The sequence below is a fragment of the Chelonia mydas genome, chromosome 1, assembly GCF_015237465.2.
Source record: "Chelonia mydas isolate rCheMyd1 chromosome 1, rCheMyd1.pri.v2, whole genome shotgun sequence".
Classification (NCBI taxonomy): Eukaryota; Metazoa; Chordata; order Testudines; family Cheloniidae; genus Chelonia; species Chelonia mydas.
In genome coordinates this window covers 305182611-305199562 of record NC_057849.1, presented here as the reverse complement: position 1 = coordinate 305199562, position 16952 = coordinate 305182611, and the positions used below count along the sequence as shown (strand labels likewise).

Here is a 16952-nt window from a genome sequence, read left to right as displayed (position 1 = left end):
CATGTCATTAGCTGGTATAAAATGTGCTTAGAAATTATTCTCCTTTTCTTTTTTGCTGACCTTTAAAGGAAACACATTTATTTCATGTGTGTTTTACATAATTTCCCTTAGGAAACATCAAAACAATTAACCCATTTACTGACTCAATTGCTTGCTCAGGTAAAACTCCTGTTGACCAAATGGGCTCATGATTATCCATGCTACAACATCCTGAGCTATGCAGTCTGCCTGGGACTGCTTTTATGCACAAAGTTACTAACAAATGTATCTGGTTGTATATTTGCAAGATCGGACCTAAGATTTTTGCATACTTTATAGATACCATTAGTTGGATGACACTGCCCTCTACAGAGATTATAAATATGTGATGGAAGTTCAATATTTAACATCTTTCCTACATTATCCAATTAACCTTGAATATTTCAAATAAGTACAGATATTGATGGTTCTGATTTTACACTTAGATTTCAACAAATATGACAAAGAGGCAATACAAGTTAATTGTTTGATCACTTCAAGTTTTTTACAACAGAACTTTTTAAAGCCTTTGCTTTACATTTTATCAAGATCTTATAAATGTATGGTCCAATTCTGCCACCCATACTCATGCTGAGAATGTTACTCCACAAATAGCTAATTGGCTTCAGTAAAACTGAACAAAGAGCAAGGCAAGCACAGCAGAATCTAGCCCTTAGTGATTTTAGAAATGAGCAAGTCTAGGAGGAAATTTCTGTAAGTTACTGAAATTTAAAAATATGAGAAGCTTTAAAAATGAAAACAATTATTTTTACAAGCTAAAACCAGTCAGAACTAGGTTGAAACATCTTTTACCTTGCTCAGTTCATCTTGAAGAATACAAAATAAAAAAGCATTGCCATAATAAACACATACTTTTAGGACTCTTTCATACAGAACTTTAGAATCTTGCAGTGAGCTTTCCTCTGAAAAGGTGATATTTACCCCTGTGCAAATGGCCTAAGTCCCACTTAACCTTTAAAGAGCAAAAAGTCACACTTTTGTGCCCTCTGTGCATAATTCCCATTGACTGTACAAACATACCCAAGGGCAGCATTTGGATCTTAATACTACAGGATATTTCAGTTGAATTTGTGTGTAATCAGAAGTTGCATTTACAGCAGAACTGTTTCAATGCTTATGTTCCCTGTTCCACAGCATTTCCTTAATCCAACTGACTGCCCCATTAAGTTCTTCCATCACTGAAATATCTGTAGCAAATCTCACTAGTCTCAGATATATTTGTGTTAAGATATTTTTTCATTTTCAGTGGCAGAAGAATGTCACAGCTACACATGTTATGCATTAAATTGATCCACAACTAACCTGCCTCAGAAATGTTGAATACTGGTGAGTGACCACTAGTTACAGATGGTGCTGATGACTGTGATGATCCAGGAGTTAAATCTGAATTACCTGCTTCAATTGCCCCCTCAGTGTCTCTCTCATTAAGGTCAGGAAAACTGAAATCTGTTGAAGTCTCATTATCATTAAGGCTATCTGAGGTACCTTGACCAGAGCCACTTTCTTCATCACTTGTAAAAACAGCCCAAGATTTAGACTCTGGTGTGTTTTGCAATGGGATACTAAGAGTCTGAATACGGTTTTCCCATATAGTTGGATCGTTGTGCTTCTTAGGTATCAGTGCTGCCAATGTTGGTATTGATGGATAATTACGTCTGTCCATACCATGACTTATCTGACTGTCTGATGCAGCAGTTGTAATTTTCTTTTCTTCTTCTTCAGATTTCTCAGAATGTGAATTGATAATTAGGTTACTCTGATCCTTTATATTGTTTACCTGTGTATTCTGTTCATCTACTACCTTTTCCTGAGTTTCTCTATGGGAAGTGCATGTGATACAATTACTTACAGGTAAACCATCATCATACTCATCATAATCATCATCAATTACAGGAGGCCACAAATTAGTATCAGAATTGGCACTGGGGAACAACCCAGAGGATGTCTGAGAGGGAACCAGCAACCTGGTTAGGGTTCTAAGGCCCTCACCACTGGGAGAAGCAGCCATAACAGAAATATACATATTTGGTAAAGGAAGGGCATGATGAGCAGATACATGAGAGTCAGAAACAACTGCAGGCACATGAACAGAAACATCAGCACTAGTAGAACTTGAGAAAAAAATGGGAACCTCATTTCTTTGAGAAACACTTGAAGAAATATGGCTGTTTAGAAGAGTGGGAATATTTGGTAATATGTCAATTGTTAAGGCAGGAGTAGCCACCCTGTTCACTGCCTTGGGGGGAAAGGCATTTGTATTTTCTAAACGGGTTGACTGGAATAAAACATCACTACTGTACAATGAAGGAGCAACCTGGTGATTATCTTCATTGTTAACCAAACTGGATAAAACATATTCCTCACTTCCATAAGAGCCAGTTAAACCTTGAAATGATGTTGTGGGCTTACTAGAGGTGTGGGGAAACATGTCAACAACTGAAGGTGCAGATGTAGAATGCAACATTGTTTTATTTGTAGCAGAATCTGGTGCCATCTGATAGAATATTTGGTCAAATGTAGAACTATCTTTATAAACGCTGGAGCGTTCAACCAATATTGGATCAGTAGGCACAGTTGCAGCTGTTTTAAGCAGAGTGCCATCATCAGAAGATTGAAAGGAGGTTTGTTGTAATGCTTCATTATTTAATGTAGCTGAGGTCTCATAAAAGTACTGCTGTGTTGAAGGAGACAACATTTTGCTAGAAGCAGGGACAGAGACAGCTTGATCTGAGACAGCACTAAGCATAGGTTTAAGCAAAGTGTCATCAAAGGCTGGAGATGTAACATGCAAAGGCTGAACAGAAAAGTAATTTTCTGAAAGTTTACTAATATCATAATCAAAAATCTTAGTAGAGGGAAAAGCAAGAGAGACTGGAAGGATTCCCTTTGTGCTAGAAACAGGAAGTAGGGTTTCTTGCAAAAACGTAGTCTGCTTAATTACATCATTGTTAGAAACATATGTAGGAAGTTCAGGCATCACTGTACTTTCAGCATGGGAAGCCACTTCACTGAAAGAAGAAATTTGCAGTTCTTTCTCATCTCCATATATTACATCACTTTTGTGAAGTGTCTGATTAAGATCACTAAACTCATATGTTGCATATGTAAATTCACCTACAGAATCAGATGAAGAAACTTTAAGTATGGCCAGAGCATCTGTATCAGGCAAAAGGGACTCACTACCAGAGTACGGTTCAGACCAATCCATATCACTAGATAGAGTGTGTGTAGGCAGCAGCAAGGTATCAGCTTGTGGTATTACAGAAGAAGGCTTATGCACCAGTACATTGTTATAGCTGCTAAATAAGGGACCCTGATGAAATACGCCAACAGAATCATGCACATATTCTGCAGAGTCATAAGAAACAGTAAAAGTTTGGAGGGAGCCCACATTACTAGACAAAGCATAAGTAAGTTCAGACATTGTAGACAGTGCATGCATATTTAAATCACTGCTGGATGGTTCAGCTTGAGTAAACATGTGAGTTCTATTATGACCAAATATCAATGTCTCTGAAGCAGCATGAGTAGTCTGATGTGACATCACATCAGAATATTGAGCAAGGCTTGACTGTATTAAAGTATCACCCTCAGCCAATGTCAAAGAAGCATGCAGGGACACCTTATCACTTGTAACAGCTGGAGTAACTTGTGGAAACATTTGAGAAACTGTATACAGATGGTGAAACATTTTACTACTGAAGGAAGCAGAGGAAAATGTAAGCAAAGGTACATCACCATAGGAAGACAGGGTGGGTTCAAATGACACATCAACACTGGGAAATACAGGTGTAGCATGCAAGGTCACATCACTACCTGATGTAGCAGGGGTAGTGTTGAGCATCTGAGTGTCAAACAACAAAGGGGTGACTAGAGGAAACACTTCACTACTGTAGGAAGGTTGAAGAGGTATCTCACCATTATATACTGGTTGAGTTGTCTGAGAGAGTACCTCACTGGCAACAGAAGCAGAGCCATATTCTCCAGAGCTTGAAGAGATAGAATGAGGTGATAATTCAGTAGGGGAGAAAGCAAAATTAGAATAATGTAGCAATTCTATATCCGCATCTGAAGTATCTTGTGATATCACTGGACCACTGGAATAGGGCACTGTAGCTGGCTTTGCTCCCTCAACATAAGCATCAATATAACTAGTCTGAAATAATAGCTCACTATCCGATGGAACATCAGATCTAGGTGTCAAATCTGTTGCATTTTGAAACCACAACTTTCCATCAACAGGAGTACTCTCCGCAGATTCTTCAGCACCTGAGGGTGCTACATCTTCTGAAATATTTTTTACATAGCCTTGTGAATCAATATCGTGTTTGCTTATTTCTGGACTTCCTGAATGAAGGATGTCTTCCTGGGATGCTTCCTCCGTGACAAATTGCATAGCAGAGGTGGTAGGAATGGAACCCCAAGAGTTGTCTACATCTTGATAAGGCTTAAAAGTTGACAATGAAATATCTTCCTCACTACCACCAGTAGCAGATATGCTTGTTGGTTCAGTGCCAGAAGAAATGTAAATGTATTCTTCGTCAATACCTTTGGTGGAGTCAGTGACTTGCAGGGGGATTCCAATAATAGTTTGAGATTCCAAAGAAACATCTTCTTCTTCATTTGATGTTTCAACAACAGGTTGGGAAGTAGGGTAAAAAATTGCTTTGAAAACATCATCCTTTCCATGTGATCCTTCCTCTCTTGTTAAGTATCTGTTTGTTTTAGCTTCATTGAATTTTGTCCCCTTTTTCTCTTGGCTATAGCTAGATGTAGTCACCTGGAATTCTTTTTTCCTTATTTGGTTTAGAGTACTATCAGTGCTAGGAATCACTGCAATTTCTTCATCCACCTCTGCCTCCTTCTCTTCAACTTCCTCCTTTGGAAAGAAAACAACATAGTCAAAGTTTACTAAGAGTGTTTATGGATAAAACAGGAAAACTCAAGGTACATGCTGCAAGACATTTGTCTGTGTCCATAAATTATAACAGACAAAATGGCAGGTAACCAATGAAATGGCTATTGAACTTAATAATAAAATGGCTTTATCTACAAAAACATTCATCTCGTATTTTTTTCTTGAAACCATAAATTTGTAATACTGACAAAAAAACCACAGATCCCTCTACCTTCTTAAACATGGTGTTCCTGCTACCTGTGACTCACTGTTAGAGAGAGAGAAAAACCTCTCACTGTGTTTTGTCCACTTTACTCTATCGTTGTACAGTAATAATAAAAAAAAGATAGAATGTTTTTTATTTGATAGTGTCTCAAAGATATGCATTAATATTCTTTGATATCAGTTCAAGAGTCATTGCAACATAACAGAAGATCATCATCATCTTCTTCCTTGCCATTTCCCTATTTGGAGTTGGTGACTTTTATAGCCTTCTTTCAAAACTCATGATTGTATGCCTGGCTGTTGTGCAAATTGGTCTTTCTAAGGTCTGTTGACATCTAGTCTTTGGCCTCCCCCTTAGTCATCTTCCGTCCATGATAATTGCAAGGGCCATCCAATAAAACAGAAGATATTTTTAAATATTTACGATCTGCTTTCAAATCATTTAATCTTCATAGTTACTCCAAACAGGATGTTAGGATTTAGGATTTTAAAGGTCAACATGACCCTGAGACACTTAAAAGCAATTTCATAGGCAGTATCTCACATACCACATACTGAAATTTCTGTTGCAGACATCTTAGTAACTGTTTAGTGAACACAATTTAAAGTACTTCTGCAGAAATGTATGTTAGGGCTTTGCATTAGGTTCTGAAAATCCATTTTCTCAAGGTCAACTCCCCTAGTCTTTATTCAGTCCTAAATCAGGCAAAAATCACAGTTGAAATTAACTAACATCCTGATATCATGTTGATGGATGCAATATAAATACTTAGATAAAGAGTTTAAATAAATATAGATAAATTGATTGAACAAATGGGTAATTGGATAGATAGATTTGATAGTTTGGATGAATTGGTACAGAGATGGAAAGACAGATATGGGCCATTTCTCTATCTATTTAACTGACTAGGATTTGCCCCTCGGTGAGAATAATGTGCACATATTATCAAACAGTAAAACAGATGTTCTGAATGATCACTTGATGCTAACACATTTTATAGAGGTATTGGCCACATTACAAAAACTATTTTACAGTCTATTAAAAATTGTACTGGGACTCTTTCATATTCCTCTGCTTGTATGCCAGCTACCTTAGTTGCCGAAAATACAACTGTGCCAGATCAGAGGGAGTTATGAAAACATCTAAAATTGTATAAAACACGGTTACATTATTATAAAGTATGGTTAATACATCAAAATGTCATTACTTATGTTCAAGGGGTGGAATTATCACCCTATTGAAATGAATGGAAGTTTTGCCATTGACTTCAACGGACCAAGGATTTCACCCAGTATTTCGGGGCCAGATTTACAAAGGTATTTAGGCACCCAAAGCTGCAGATAGGCATCTAGTGGAAAGAACAAAAGTGCCTAAGCAGGTCAATCACTTAACTCCCATGGGCCCATGCAGGACTGGATGAGTGCTGGGTTCCTTCTGGAAGCTGAAAATCTCTCTCATTCTCAATAGTATAAAACTGCCATTTCTAGCATTACAGAGAAGCAAGGCTTGGACTTGAAAGTCATGACATTTTTATGTATAGAAAACCTATCACTAGCCCAAAGCTGAAGCTTGCCGGAGGCAGGTGTAACTGTGGAAGGGGAGGCAATTCCACATTTTGGGGAGGAAGAAAAAACATTTCTTTGGCAGGTGGATTTTTAAAAATTGTACTTTTTTGAAGCTGCTCAAGCATCTGGAACATAGAGTAATTCCCAGGGGATATGCATTAGTAGGCAAAGTGTAGGTGATATGGTTAAAAGTACATAAATTCAGCTCTGCAAGTTATCACAGTTGATCATCTCCATTTATGTGGAGTGTGTTATATATTATTTGAAATGCTTGTGTGAAAACGAATGTATGAAATTACTACACTTTACAATACCTCATATTCTTCAGTTTCATTCAGTTCAGGAAAGAGGTCAATTTCTATGAAACAAAAAGGTGCATTATATTATCCACTGTTTTAACCTCACAGATTTATTGATTTTGCAAGACACAATGGTATAATTTTCATGGTTAGTGTAGAAATGATAGCTCAAAAGATGTTATTTAAGCTGTATTACAATCACAGGTCATTACAATGTTATAGTCATTTTCTAACCATGGCTGTATTAACCAATAAAGCCATTAGGCTGAGGTCTGAGATGATTTTGGAGGTGCTATCTGCAGAAGCTGCCAAGTAGCTGCACAGAGGAGTAGCAGTGAGGGAAACAATGGGACTCAACAACTGGCTGGCATTTTGCTGCAACATTTCTGATGGGCTGAGGGGTGTAGCTGAAGCTGCCTGTCTGCACAGAGGAACAGCATCCAGGCGCATGGTGATGAGAGTGAACAGGTGGGCTTGGAACTGGGTTGGGGGGTGGGGGAGACAGACAGGAAAAAGGTCCTGCAGTACTAGCTGAAGAATGCTCCAGGCCCTTGGACTATGTCTAAACTGAAGCTGGGAGTAAGCCTACCCAGACCAGGTAGAAAGACACTTGCTAGCTCCGCTCAAGTGTATTAAAAATAACAGTGTGGATATTGCAGCAGTGGTGGCAGCTCAGGCTAGCCACCAAAGTCCAAGCTTGCCTGACCACCTGGTCCAAACCCAAGCTGTGCCACTGTCACAATGTCCACACTGCTATTTGAGTGTGCTGGTGTTAGTCTTTCTACCTGGGCAAGGAGGCATGCTCCCAGCTGCAGTGTAGACATACCCTTTGTACCTGTGGAATGAGGCACACATTACTTTCTATTTAGACTCATGGACTTTAAGGAGGGACTGTTGTGATCATCTAGTCTGACCTTCTGCACATTGTAGGCCACCAAACCTCACTGCCCCCTCTTATAATAGACCCAGGCACTTTGCACTGTTAAATTTAATCCCTTTCTATCGTTTCCTTTTTAAGCTTCTCTAGATCTTCTTGTATGATATTCCAGTCCTTTGCCGTATTGTCAATACCTCCCAAGTTGGTGTCATCTGCAAATTTTATTAGCCCATTCCCAAGTTTTGTGCCAAGGTTTAAAAAATCTATCTTCTCAAAGATAGAGATCAGGTTGGTCTGGCACAATTTACCTTTTGTAAAACCATGCTGTATTTTATCCCAGTTACTGTTTACCTTTATGTCCTTAACTACTTTCTCTATAAAAATTTGTTCCAAGATTCTGCATACAGCTGAGGTCAAAGTAACAGGCCAGTAGTTTCCCAGATCACTTTCCCCCCTTTCTTCAAAATAGGGGCTATATTAGCAATTCTCCAGTCATAGGATATGACCCTCGAATTTACAGATTCATTAAGAATCCTTACTATTGAGCTTCCAATTTCATGTGTCAGTTCCTTTACTATTCTTGGATGGAGATTATCTGGGCCCCCCAGTTTAGTCCCATTAAGATGGTTGAGTTTGACTTCCATCTTGGATGTGGTAATTTATACTTCCATATCATCATTTCCATTAGCCACCCTGCTACCACAAGCTTCTTATTACCCTTATTAAAAACTGACATGTTCATTTATGTGTTGGGCCAGGCCTAGGTTATCTTTAATCTCCATCCTATACCTCAATGTTTAGAGGTCCACTTCTTCTTTCCTTGTTTTCTTTTTATTTATATGGCTAGAGAACCTTTTACTGTTGGTTTTAGTTTTCTTTGCAAGGTCTAACTCTGCTTGGCTTTTGGCAGTTCTTTCTTTTTCCTTACACTTTCTGACTTCCAGGAAGTAGCTTTCCTTGCTGATCCTTCCCATCTTCCATTCCTTGAAGGCTTTCTGCTTTCTCCTAATAACCTGTCTGAGATGCTTGCTCCTCCAGTTTGGTCTGCAACCCTTCCCAATGATTTTTTTTTTATTTGGTAGGCCAGCATCAACACACATGCCTACATTGCTGAGGGAAGGGTTAAGGGCAGCTGTATCTTAGTGTCACATCAGGTGGGATTAGACATTTGCTTGTATGCGTACTGGTCAGAATAACCCCATGCAAATTTGGATTGGTACAATATGTGCAAATGAATAAAAGATGTACAAACTTCAGCTCATTTGTGTAGTGATTTTCCTTGTGTAGGAAGAAGAGCAGCTTAATTCATGCCACTCTGGAGAAAGTAGCACATCTTAGATATACCTGGGGGTTTGAGGGGATCAGACTGATAGATACCTGTGTTCTCCACAGCTGGCTGGGAGTGGATAGTGTGATGGTAGTGGTGGTGGTGAAGATGACATGATGTTACCCATGGTGGGTATTGTTGGTGTGATCCGGCCTATTATCCCCATACTTGTGTGCATGTATTCCAATGATCCTTCCACAGTACATAACATATTTTCTGTTTTTCCCTCCCTGGGCACTGCTGCCCCCGGTTTGGGTGATGCAATCTCCTGGAGGGAAGGTTGAGGCTGCCTTGCTACCATTGCAACCTCCTTCTTGTACACCTTCCATCACGGAGTCAGGGAACCCTCAGGTGGGTCCTGTGCCATTATGGTCTATGATGCAGTGCAAAGTATGTTATAAAGGGACTTTTAAAAAATGGCATTATTGATTAGAGAGTTTGAATTTTGTCCTTGGACTGCTTATGGTCAACTTCTTAATTTGATAATCCTTGACACAACAGGCTAGACTCACATTCGGAGCCAAATTATGGTCCCACTGAAGTCAATGGCAAAATTCTAATTGATTTCAATGGATCATGATTTGGCCCTGCAAGGATAAACTATAGTGGATCATATTAAGGCATTAAAAATATGTTGCAAGTTCTTATGAATAGATATAGGCATTGGGTGTTATGCATCTGTAATTAAATGGCTCCTTCTGAAAAGCAGTTATTGTGCAGCTGCTTTGTACATCCTTAACTGAAACATTTTGGCTGCATTCATATTTTATTATTCCATATTACACAGTAATTACTTGCCAATTTCTCCCGCCCCTCCCCAATAAGATAAGTTAAAGGTGACATTTTCAATAGTACTCAGTGCTGGTGGACATTGCTCTCATTTAGGTAAATGGCCACTGACTTCAGTGGGAACAGAGTTAAAGTCATAACCAAAAATAAATCACAAAGCAGTTATACTTCTATATTTTGCACTCCTGCATCTTAAAACGGCCACTCCTGATTGGACCCAGGGTAACGTTTAAAAAAAAATCTAAATGATGTGGAGACTACGTCCTATTTTCAAAAGTGTCTTAGGGCCAGATCCACAAAGGTCTGCTCAGTGTTGCAATGCCTAACCCTGAAATGTAGCCCTGAGTTAGGCACCCAGGCTCCCAATGGGGAGTGTTAGGTACCTAAGAGGGAGATCCTCAGAAACCAGTAGCTGAGTGGGGAGCTGCCTAAACTAACCTGGAGTAAAAGGTAGAGGCTTAGGTGTGGCTTAGACCCAGATCTTCAATGGTACCGGTGGTTAAACTTCTGTTAATCTAGACCTTAGGTGCCTCACTTATGGGCCAAAGATAGGCATCTCTCTCCAGGATTCTCAGCCATTAATTCTCTTTTGGAGTTAGGTGCCTAAACCAGGCTATGCAGCCAAAACTCAGATCTTTCTCATGAAAAAACAGAGAAAATGAGACCCCAGAATAGCCCATTGTTTAGAGCTTTTATGTGGGAGACCCAGGTTCAAATCCCTGCTCTGCCTGATTTGAAATAGGGACTTGAACCCACATTCTAGATGAGTGCCCTAGCCAACTGGCTATTCTGGGGGCACATCTCTCTAACCTCCCCTGTTCTACTTTGAAGAAATAATTAAATATTAATTGGAGCAGAGATTCCACATTTTCCACATCCCATGTGAGTGTCCTAATCACTGGGCTACTGAGTCAGACTCTCTCTCTCTCTCTCTCTCTCCCCCCCTCCTAATAGATATTTGATTATTAATTAGGGTTCCATCACACTAACAAGTTAAAATATTTGGATTGATAAGTTGTAGAATGTAAAAAAAATGGAATAATCAATTCTCCATGAAAGTATTTTGTAAGTAGTAATATTGAATTAAATACTTGGCATATTAACAAAAATATAGAAAAGTTATCTTACCTCTGTCTTTCTGAAGGCTAGAAGGCTGGGGGGGAGGGGAGGGGGAAAGATGATGATATTCCCTGGCTTCTCAATGGTTTCTGTTTACATTTTTAGATAGTGATTTCAAAATTCTTAATACTGTAGCCTGGTAACATACATTATGTGGTCAATAGACTCTTAAAAACAGCCTTTCATTAAAGAGAAATATGATTATTTTTGTTGTTAGGATTAATTTTGTCTTCAAATAATCAAAATAAATATTTTCTTTCGGATTTCATGTTTTCTACAGTATCTATGTTATCTTTTGAACTTTATCTAGAAGAAAAACTAATGCAGTGATAATACAAATGGATGTAAAACACCTCTACAAACTTTATTTACTACAAGGAAAAATGTAAAAGGTTTCAATATCCTCTGTTTCAACCAGAATGAAACTACAATTTCATCCTGATGTATCCATGGAAACTCTCTTGATTAGATGGTAACAAAATAAATCTACTTGCTAGCAACATTTAATTACAGTTATTGTGGTTTTGCTAATCTTAATACTGTGTTCTTGAACCAATAATATATATAAGTAATATGGTACCATTTCCCAACACAGAAATAAAACTCAGAGGTAGGTTAACAAACAAGGTATGCTTGATTTTTCTATAACGGCAACTTGGTTATTCTATAGCTTAGATTTTATTGGAGAAGTTCCAACCTTAAATTTATTAAAAGTTTTCAAGTGCATGTATATAATACTGTAGTTTAATGATTTTTGCAGAAATGATAGAATAAGGACAAAAGGAAAATGTGATAACTAAATATTTCCCTACATTTAAATTAGCTCAACTCCTAAAAATATCCCCCTGTAACAATGTGTTCCATAATTTTACAATAATATTCACAGAGTAAATTATCTTCAGTTCTACACTACAATACATAATAAATGACACTGCAAGAACACAAGTAAACCCATTTTTGCTAAATTTAAATGAAATATCTATTATCTTTTCATCATTCCTCAGCACAAGAATCACAAAAGCCCTCCTAAAGTGAAATATTTCAGATACCCTTATTGTTCTTTATGAAGAAAATCTCTCACAAAGACAAGTTACAAAGATACTGCATAAAAAGGCCCTCACAAAGAACTGATGCTAGCATGAGCTGCCAAGTGGGAGCCAAAAGTTTGAGATTTATGTCCCATTATGTTGTTTTTATGAAAAACTTCAGTTGATTTCCTCACACAGAACAAGGGGAGGATACGTATTTAGTCCAGTAGTTCTCAACTTATGTATCACTGTGGGCTGCAAAGTGGCCCACAATGTGTTACCTGGGCTGCAGGGGTCAGGTGGCAGGGCAGCAGCAGCCCAGATTCTGACCCTGGATGCCTGCTGCGCGGAGCTGGTGGGCTGCCCGCCACAGTCCCTGGACTCCCGACCCTGCGGGGCAGGCCGGGGGCCCCATCTGCTCGGGGCCAGGCAGCTGCCTGCCCTGGATCCTAGAACCCTGCTGTGCGGGTCAGGGCAGCTGGCCTGGAGCTTGCGGTGCCAAGCGGCAGCCCTGGACTCCTGACCCTGAGGGGCCAGCTGGGAGCCCTGGACCCGCTCAGCACAGCTGTCCCTGAGCCCCGTCGTGTGAGGCTGGGTGGCTGCCCCAGAGCTTGCAGGGCCAGGCAGCAGCACCAGACCCCAGACCCCAGCCCCATGGGGCCAACAGGGACCCTGGACCCTCGCCGGGCGGGGCAGCCTGCCAGCCCCAACCCTGCCACATGGGGTGGTGGGGCAGTCTGGACCCCACCGGGCTGGGCAGCCGGGAACCTGGACCGTACCACACAGGCCGGCCTTAACACACAGCTGAGCTGGGCCGCATTTATGCATCTATAGTAACAGCTATAGAGGAAGTTACTGCAAAACTTTCATAACTATACAAATGTTATCTAAAGAATGAAACACATGCATTTAGATCACCATTCAGAAACCATTTCCAAAAGCAAATAATCAGATTATAAATAATGGTTGAGATATTGTCAAAGCTGGCTATGCCATTCAGCCATGCAAGTCCCATTAATTTTAATGGTATGGCTAAATCTCCTAGTTGGGTTTGAAAATGCTAACCATTAAGAATAAATATTGATAAAGCACTCCAAGACCCAAAGCCCTTTCTGACTAGCCATAAGCTTACTGGAAACTATATATATACACACACACTGTATCACAAGTTTTAAAATTCCACAGTTCTAAATAAAAAACAATATAGGAACAAACAAAGAAAATCGTACAGTTCTTCTCACAAACTTAATAGATTAGTATGGTAGTTCTCATGATGGCACGTGAGTCCCAGTGGATTGCAGAGCCCTTCTGGAGGGTCCACAGACTGTAATATTTCTTAGAACCCAGCAGTACAGGGATGAAGTTGGAAGAGGACCTGGCCCATGACAGGATCTTTCCTGTTATGTAACAGTCCTAGAGAATGAGAAGTTTCACTCCGGTCGGTGGATCACCTGTAGTCTGCCGAGCCCTTACTGGTGGTTCACAGAATGAAATGTTTTGAAAGGGTGGTGGCAGGCTATGAAAGGGTCTCTCTCTTACAGATGGTCAGCATAATGGAAAACAAACAAGTGGTAGCAGGTGTTGAGTAAATAAAAATATATAGTACAGCAGTACTAAAACAGCCCCTATATTAAAAATATGCAGTCCAAGGGTGAAATTCAACCCCAAGCAGAGGGCCCATGCAGAGCCTTTTGTATTAGTTAAGGTCCACTTAAGCTTTTAACATGAAATTTAATTTGTTCAGATGGCATTGCAGTGAATTTCATCCTAATTGGGCCGACATACTCAAAATAAATCTTGAACATAAAAGTTATTATACTGAATTTGAGTCCATTTTGTTTCAGGTCTTCATAGGTGAAGATAATGTTTTTTTCATATATTCACAAGCAGGAGTTCTGGGAAATATTTTGGTCTTATTACTGTGAACCCCATTTCATACCACCATCTATAAAGCAGATCACAAAATCAGTTTTGGTATTATATTTGGCAGGTGAATGTTTGTATGAACACATCTCTTTCTCTGACTAATTAGATACATACCTTCTCATGTCTCTGTTATTTAATATTTCCAGCACACTTCATTCAAATGCAACTGATTAAATCAATAAATTGAAGTTACAAGTGAAGGAACATTTTGTTTAGAATGTTACCATGTTCCCACTTTGTACAGATGTAAGATGACATTTACAAGACTAGGGAATACTGTATATTCATATTAATGATACTGACTATATATGAGGGATTTTACACTGCTCTTACATAGTAGAGTTTCATAATTCAATCATTTTTGCGTATGAAACTGTGAAAGTACACAGTGAAATATGTACAGTGATTGCTTTAATCTCTTCACATTTTTTCTTTAAAAATGGGGAAATGATAAACATATCTAGGAATTTATGTCAATGCAACTTTAAGGTTACCATTTTAAAAGTTCTAAAGCAATACAATGCAAAAATCAAGTTCTTATCATAACATTAATTGTTCATGCTGCACATAGGTATGGTTTTTCATTACTACTCATGAAGCAGATCCTGAATTCCTTATTCCATATTTACTTATTTCTCACTCAAAGGGAAATCATCAGGAGTTTCCTTGCAAAAAAATGGAGTAAGAACCTCAAGCCTTGACCCTATGCTGATAAATGTAACATACAATGGATCCGTTTCTGCCCTCAGATATGCACACAAAATTCCAAATGATATCTGTGTGCGTTTTATAGATGTAATGGAGGGTGAAATTAGTTTTTACAGAAAGTATGTGCCATGTAAGGGCCCCACTCCTGCCCCCACTGAAGTTAACAGCAAAATTATCACTGACCTCCATGGGAGAACAACAGGGTTCAAATTTACTATGAGAATCTCTGCTTCTGAGTGTTTAAAACTGTAATGTTTGTGTTGTACCAAAGTAAGTTTATGTACTGAATTAAGAACAGTTGGCAACTGTGTCCACATATCTATTCAGGGAATACCATCATAGGGCCTAATCACATCAGCCACACTATCAGAGGCTCGTTCACCTGCGCATCTACCAATGTGATCTATGCCATCATGTGCCAGCAATGCCCCTCTGCCATATACATTGGCGAAACCGGACAGTCTCTACGTAAAAGAATAAATGGACACAAATCAGACGTCAAGAATTATAACATTCAAAAACCAGTCGGAGAACACTTCAATCTCTCTGATCACTCGATTACAGACCTAAAAGTCACAATATTACAACAAAAAAACTTCAAAAATAGACTCCAGTGAGAGACTGCTGAATTGGAATTAATTTGCAAACTGGACACCATTAAATTAGGCTTGAATAAAGACTGGGAGTGGATGTGTCATTACACAAAGTAAAACTATTTCCCCATGTTTATTTTTCCCCCCATACTGTTCCTCACATGTTCTTGTCAACTGCTGGAAATGGCCCATCTTGATTATCACTACAAAAGGTTTTTTTCCTCTCCTCTCCTGCTGGTAATAGCTCACCTTAACTGATCACTCTCGTTATAGTGTGCATGGTAACACCCATTGTTTCATGTTCTCTGTATATATAAAATCATCCTACTGTATTTTCCACTGCATGCATACGATGAAGTGGGCTGTAGCCCATGAAAGTTTATGCTCAAATAACTTTGTTAGTCTCTAAGGTGCCACAAGTACTCCTTTTCTTTTTGTGGATACAGACTAACACGGCTGCTACTCTGAAACCTGTCATTATGCAAGGTATTGAATTAAACATTGTTTAATTGTGGAAACCATATGAACGGTTGGCTTCAATCCAAATGGAGTCATACTGGAATCGAGGCCCTGATCCTTTAAAAGGTATCTGCCAATGAGGTGCCTTGCTTAACTCCAATGGGACTTGACACAGGAATAAGGGTCTGTGCTTGTGGATTCTTTGCACAATTGGGGCTCTCATTGCTCCAAGCTACCCGCTGGCATAGTCTAGTCTATAGTCTAGACTTTGGGTGCGTGTCTGTGGATGGAGTCCCCTCTCATGTGATTTTTGAAGCACAAGTTGGGAAAATTCTGCTGGAGAGACGTAAGGAAATCCAATATCAAGGAGTTACAGACTGGCATTTCACTTCAGTTTGTATCTTATTACATTGACAGAACCTCTCCTCAGAGAAATACAGAGTACAAAGGCTCTGACAAATATGAGCATAAGACGACCTAGGAAACACAGTCTTCTAAACATGTTGTTTTTGAAAGACAGGTTAGATATGCCTTGGAAACTTTTGTGTTTTAACCAAAAATGTCCCAACGTAAAACAACTTCTTATGCTCATATATCATTACTTTCACACAATCCATAGTAACAAGCAGAAAATGGAAAATACTTATATTCTCTATCAGTAGTGGTTCTCTTAACATTATGGGCGAAACTGGGCTCTCAGGTACATGTACGTTTCTCTTCTGACTTAACTGGAGTTACACAGGTAGGTGTAATTGAGGGGAGAATTCCACACTTATAACCCAGAATTAAAAACAAACAACAATCTAATCCAAAAGTAAGCAAAACTGGGGTGTGTGAGTATGCTAAAGACCATAATGGACTGATCCTATGATCAAGATACACACAGTCCAATCCAACAGCTGCTTAAGTCAATGGAAGATTTCCACTGACTTCTATGGAAATTGGATCAAGCCCTAAAACTTCCACTGACTTTAAGGAATGACTGAAAGACAAGGACAAGCCTCTCTATTTTGGTTTTAAATTACCTACCATTTACTTACAGACAGAGGAGTTAAATCTGGCTTTGAAATCAACAAGATTCGATTATTAGCCCCTTTGAT

General features: G+C 39.1%; 1 protein-coding gene across 9 annotated transcripts in view; it reads right to left on the bottom strand.

Annotated features, from left to right (window-relative positions):
• Nucleotides 1–16952, bottom strand: part of PTPRZ1 (protein tyrosine phosphatase receptor type Z1) — a 193627-nt gene that overhangs the window by 46488 nt on the left and 130187 nt on the right. For 4 of the 9 annotated variants that reach the window (XM_037888951.2, XM_037888949.2, XM_037888950.2 and 1 more), the window contains exons 11-12: nucleotides 7042–7085; nucleotides 1342–4918 (exon numbers count right to left, since the gene is read on the bottom strand). In XM_037888951.2, the coding sequence (XP_037744879.1) occupies nucleotides 1342–4918; nucleotides 7042–7085 (3621 nt within the window). The remainder of the gene's footprint in view (nucleotides 1–1341; nucleotides 4919–7041; nucleotides 7086–16952) is intronic. The other 5 variants (XM_037888952.2, XM_043550201.1, XM_043550197.1 and 2 more) reach the window with 2 other exon arrangements.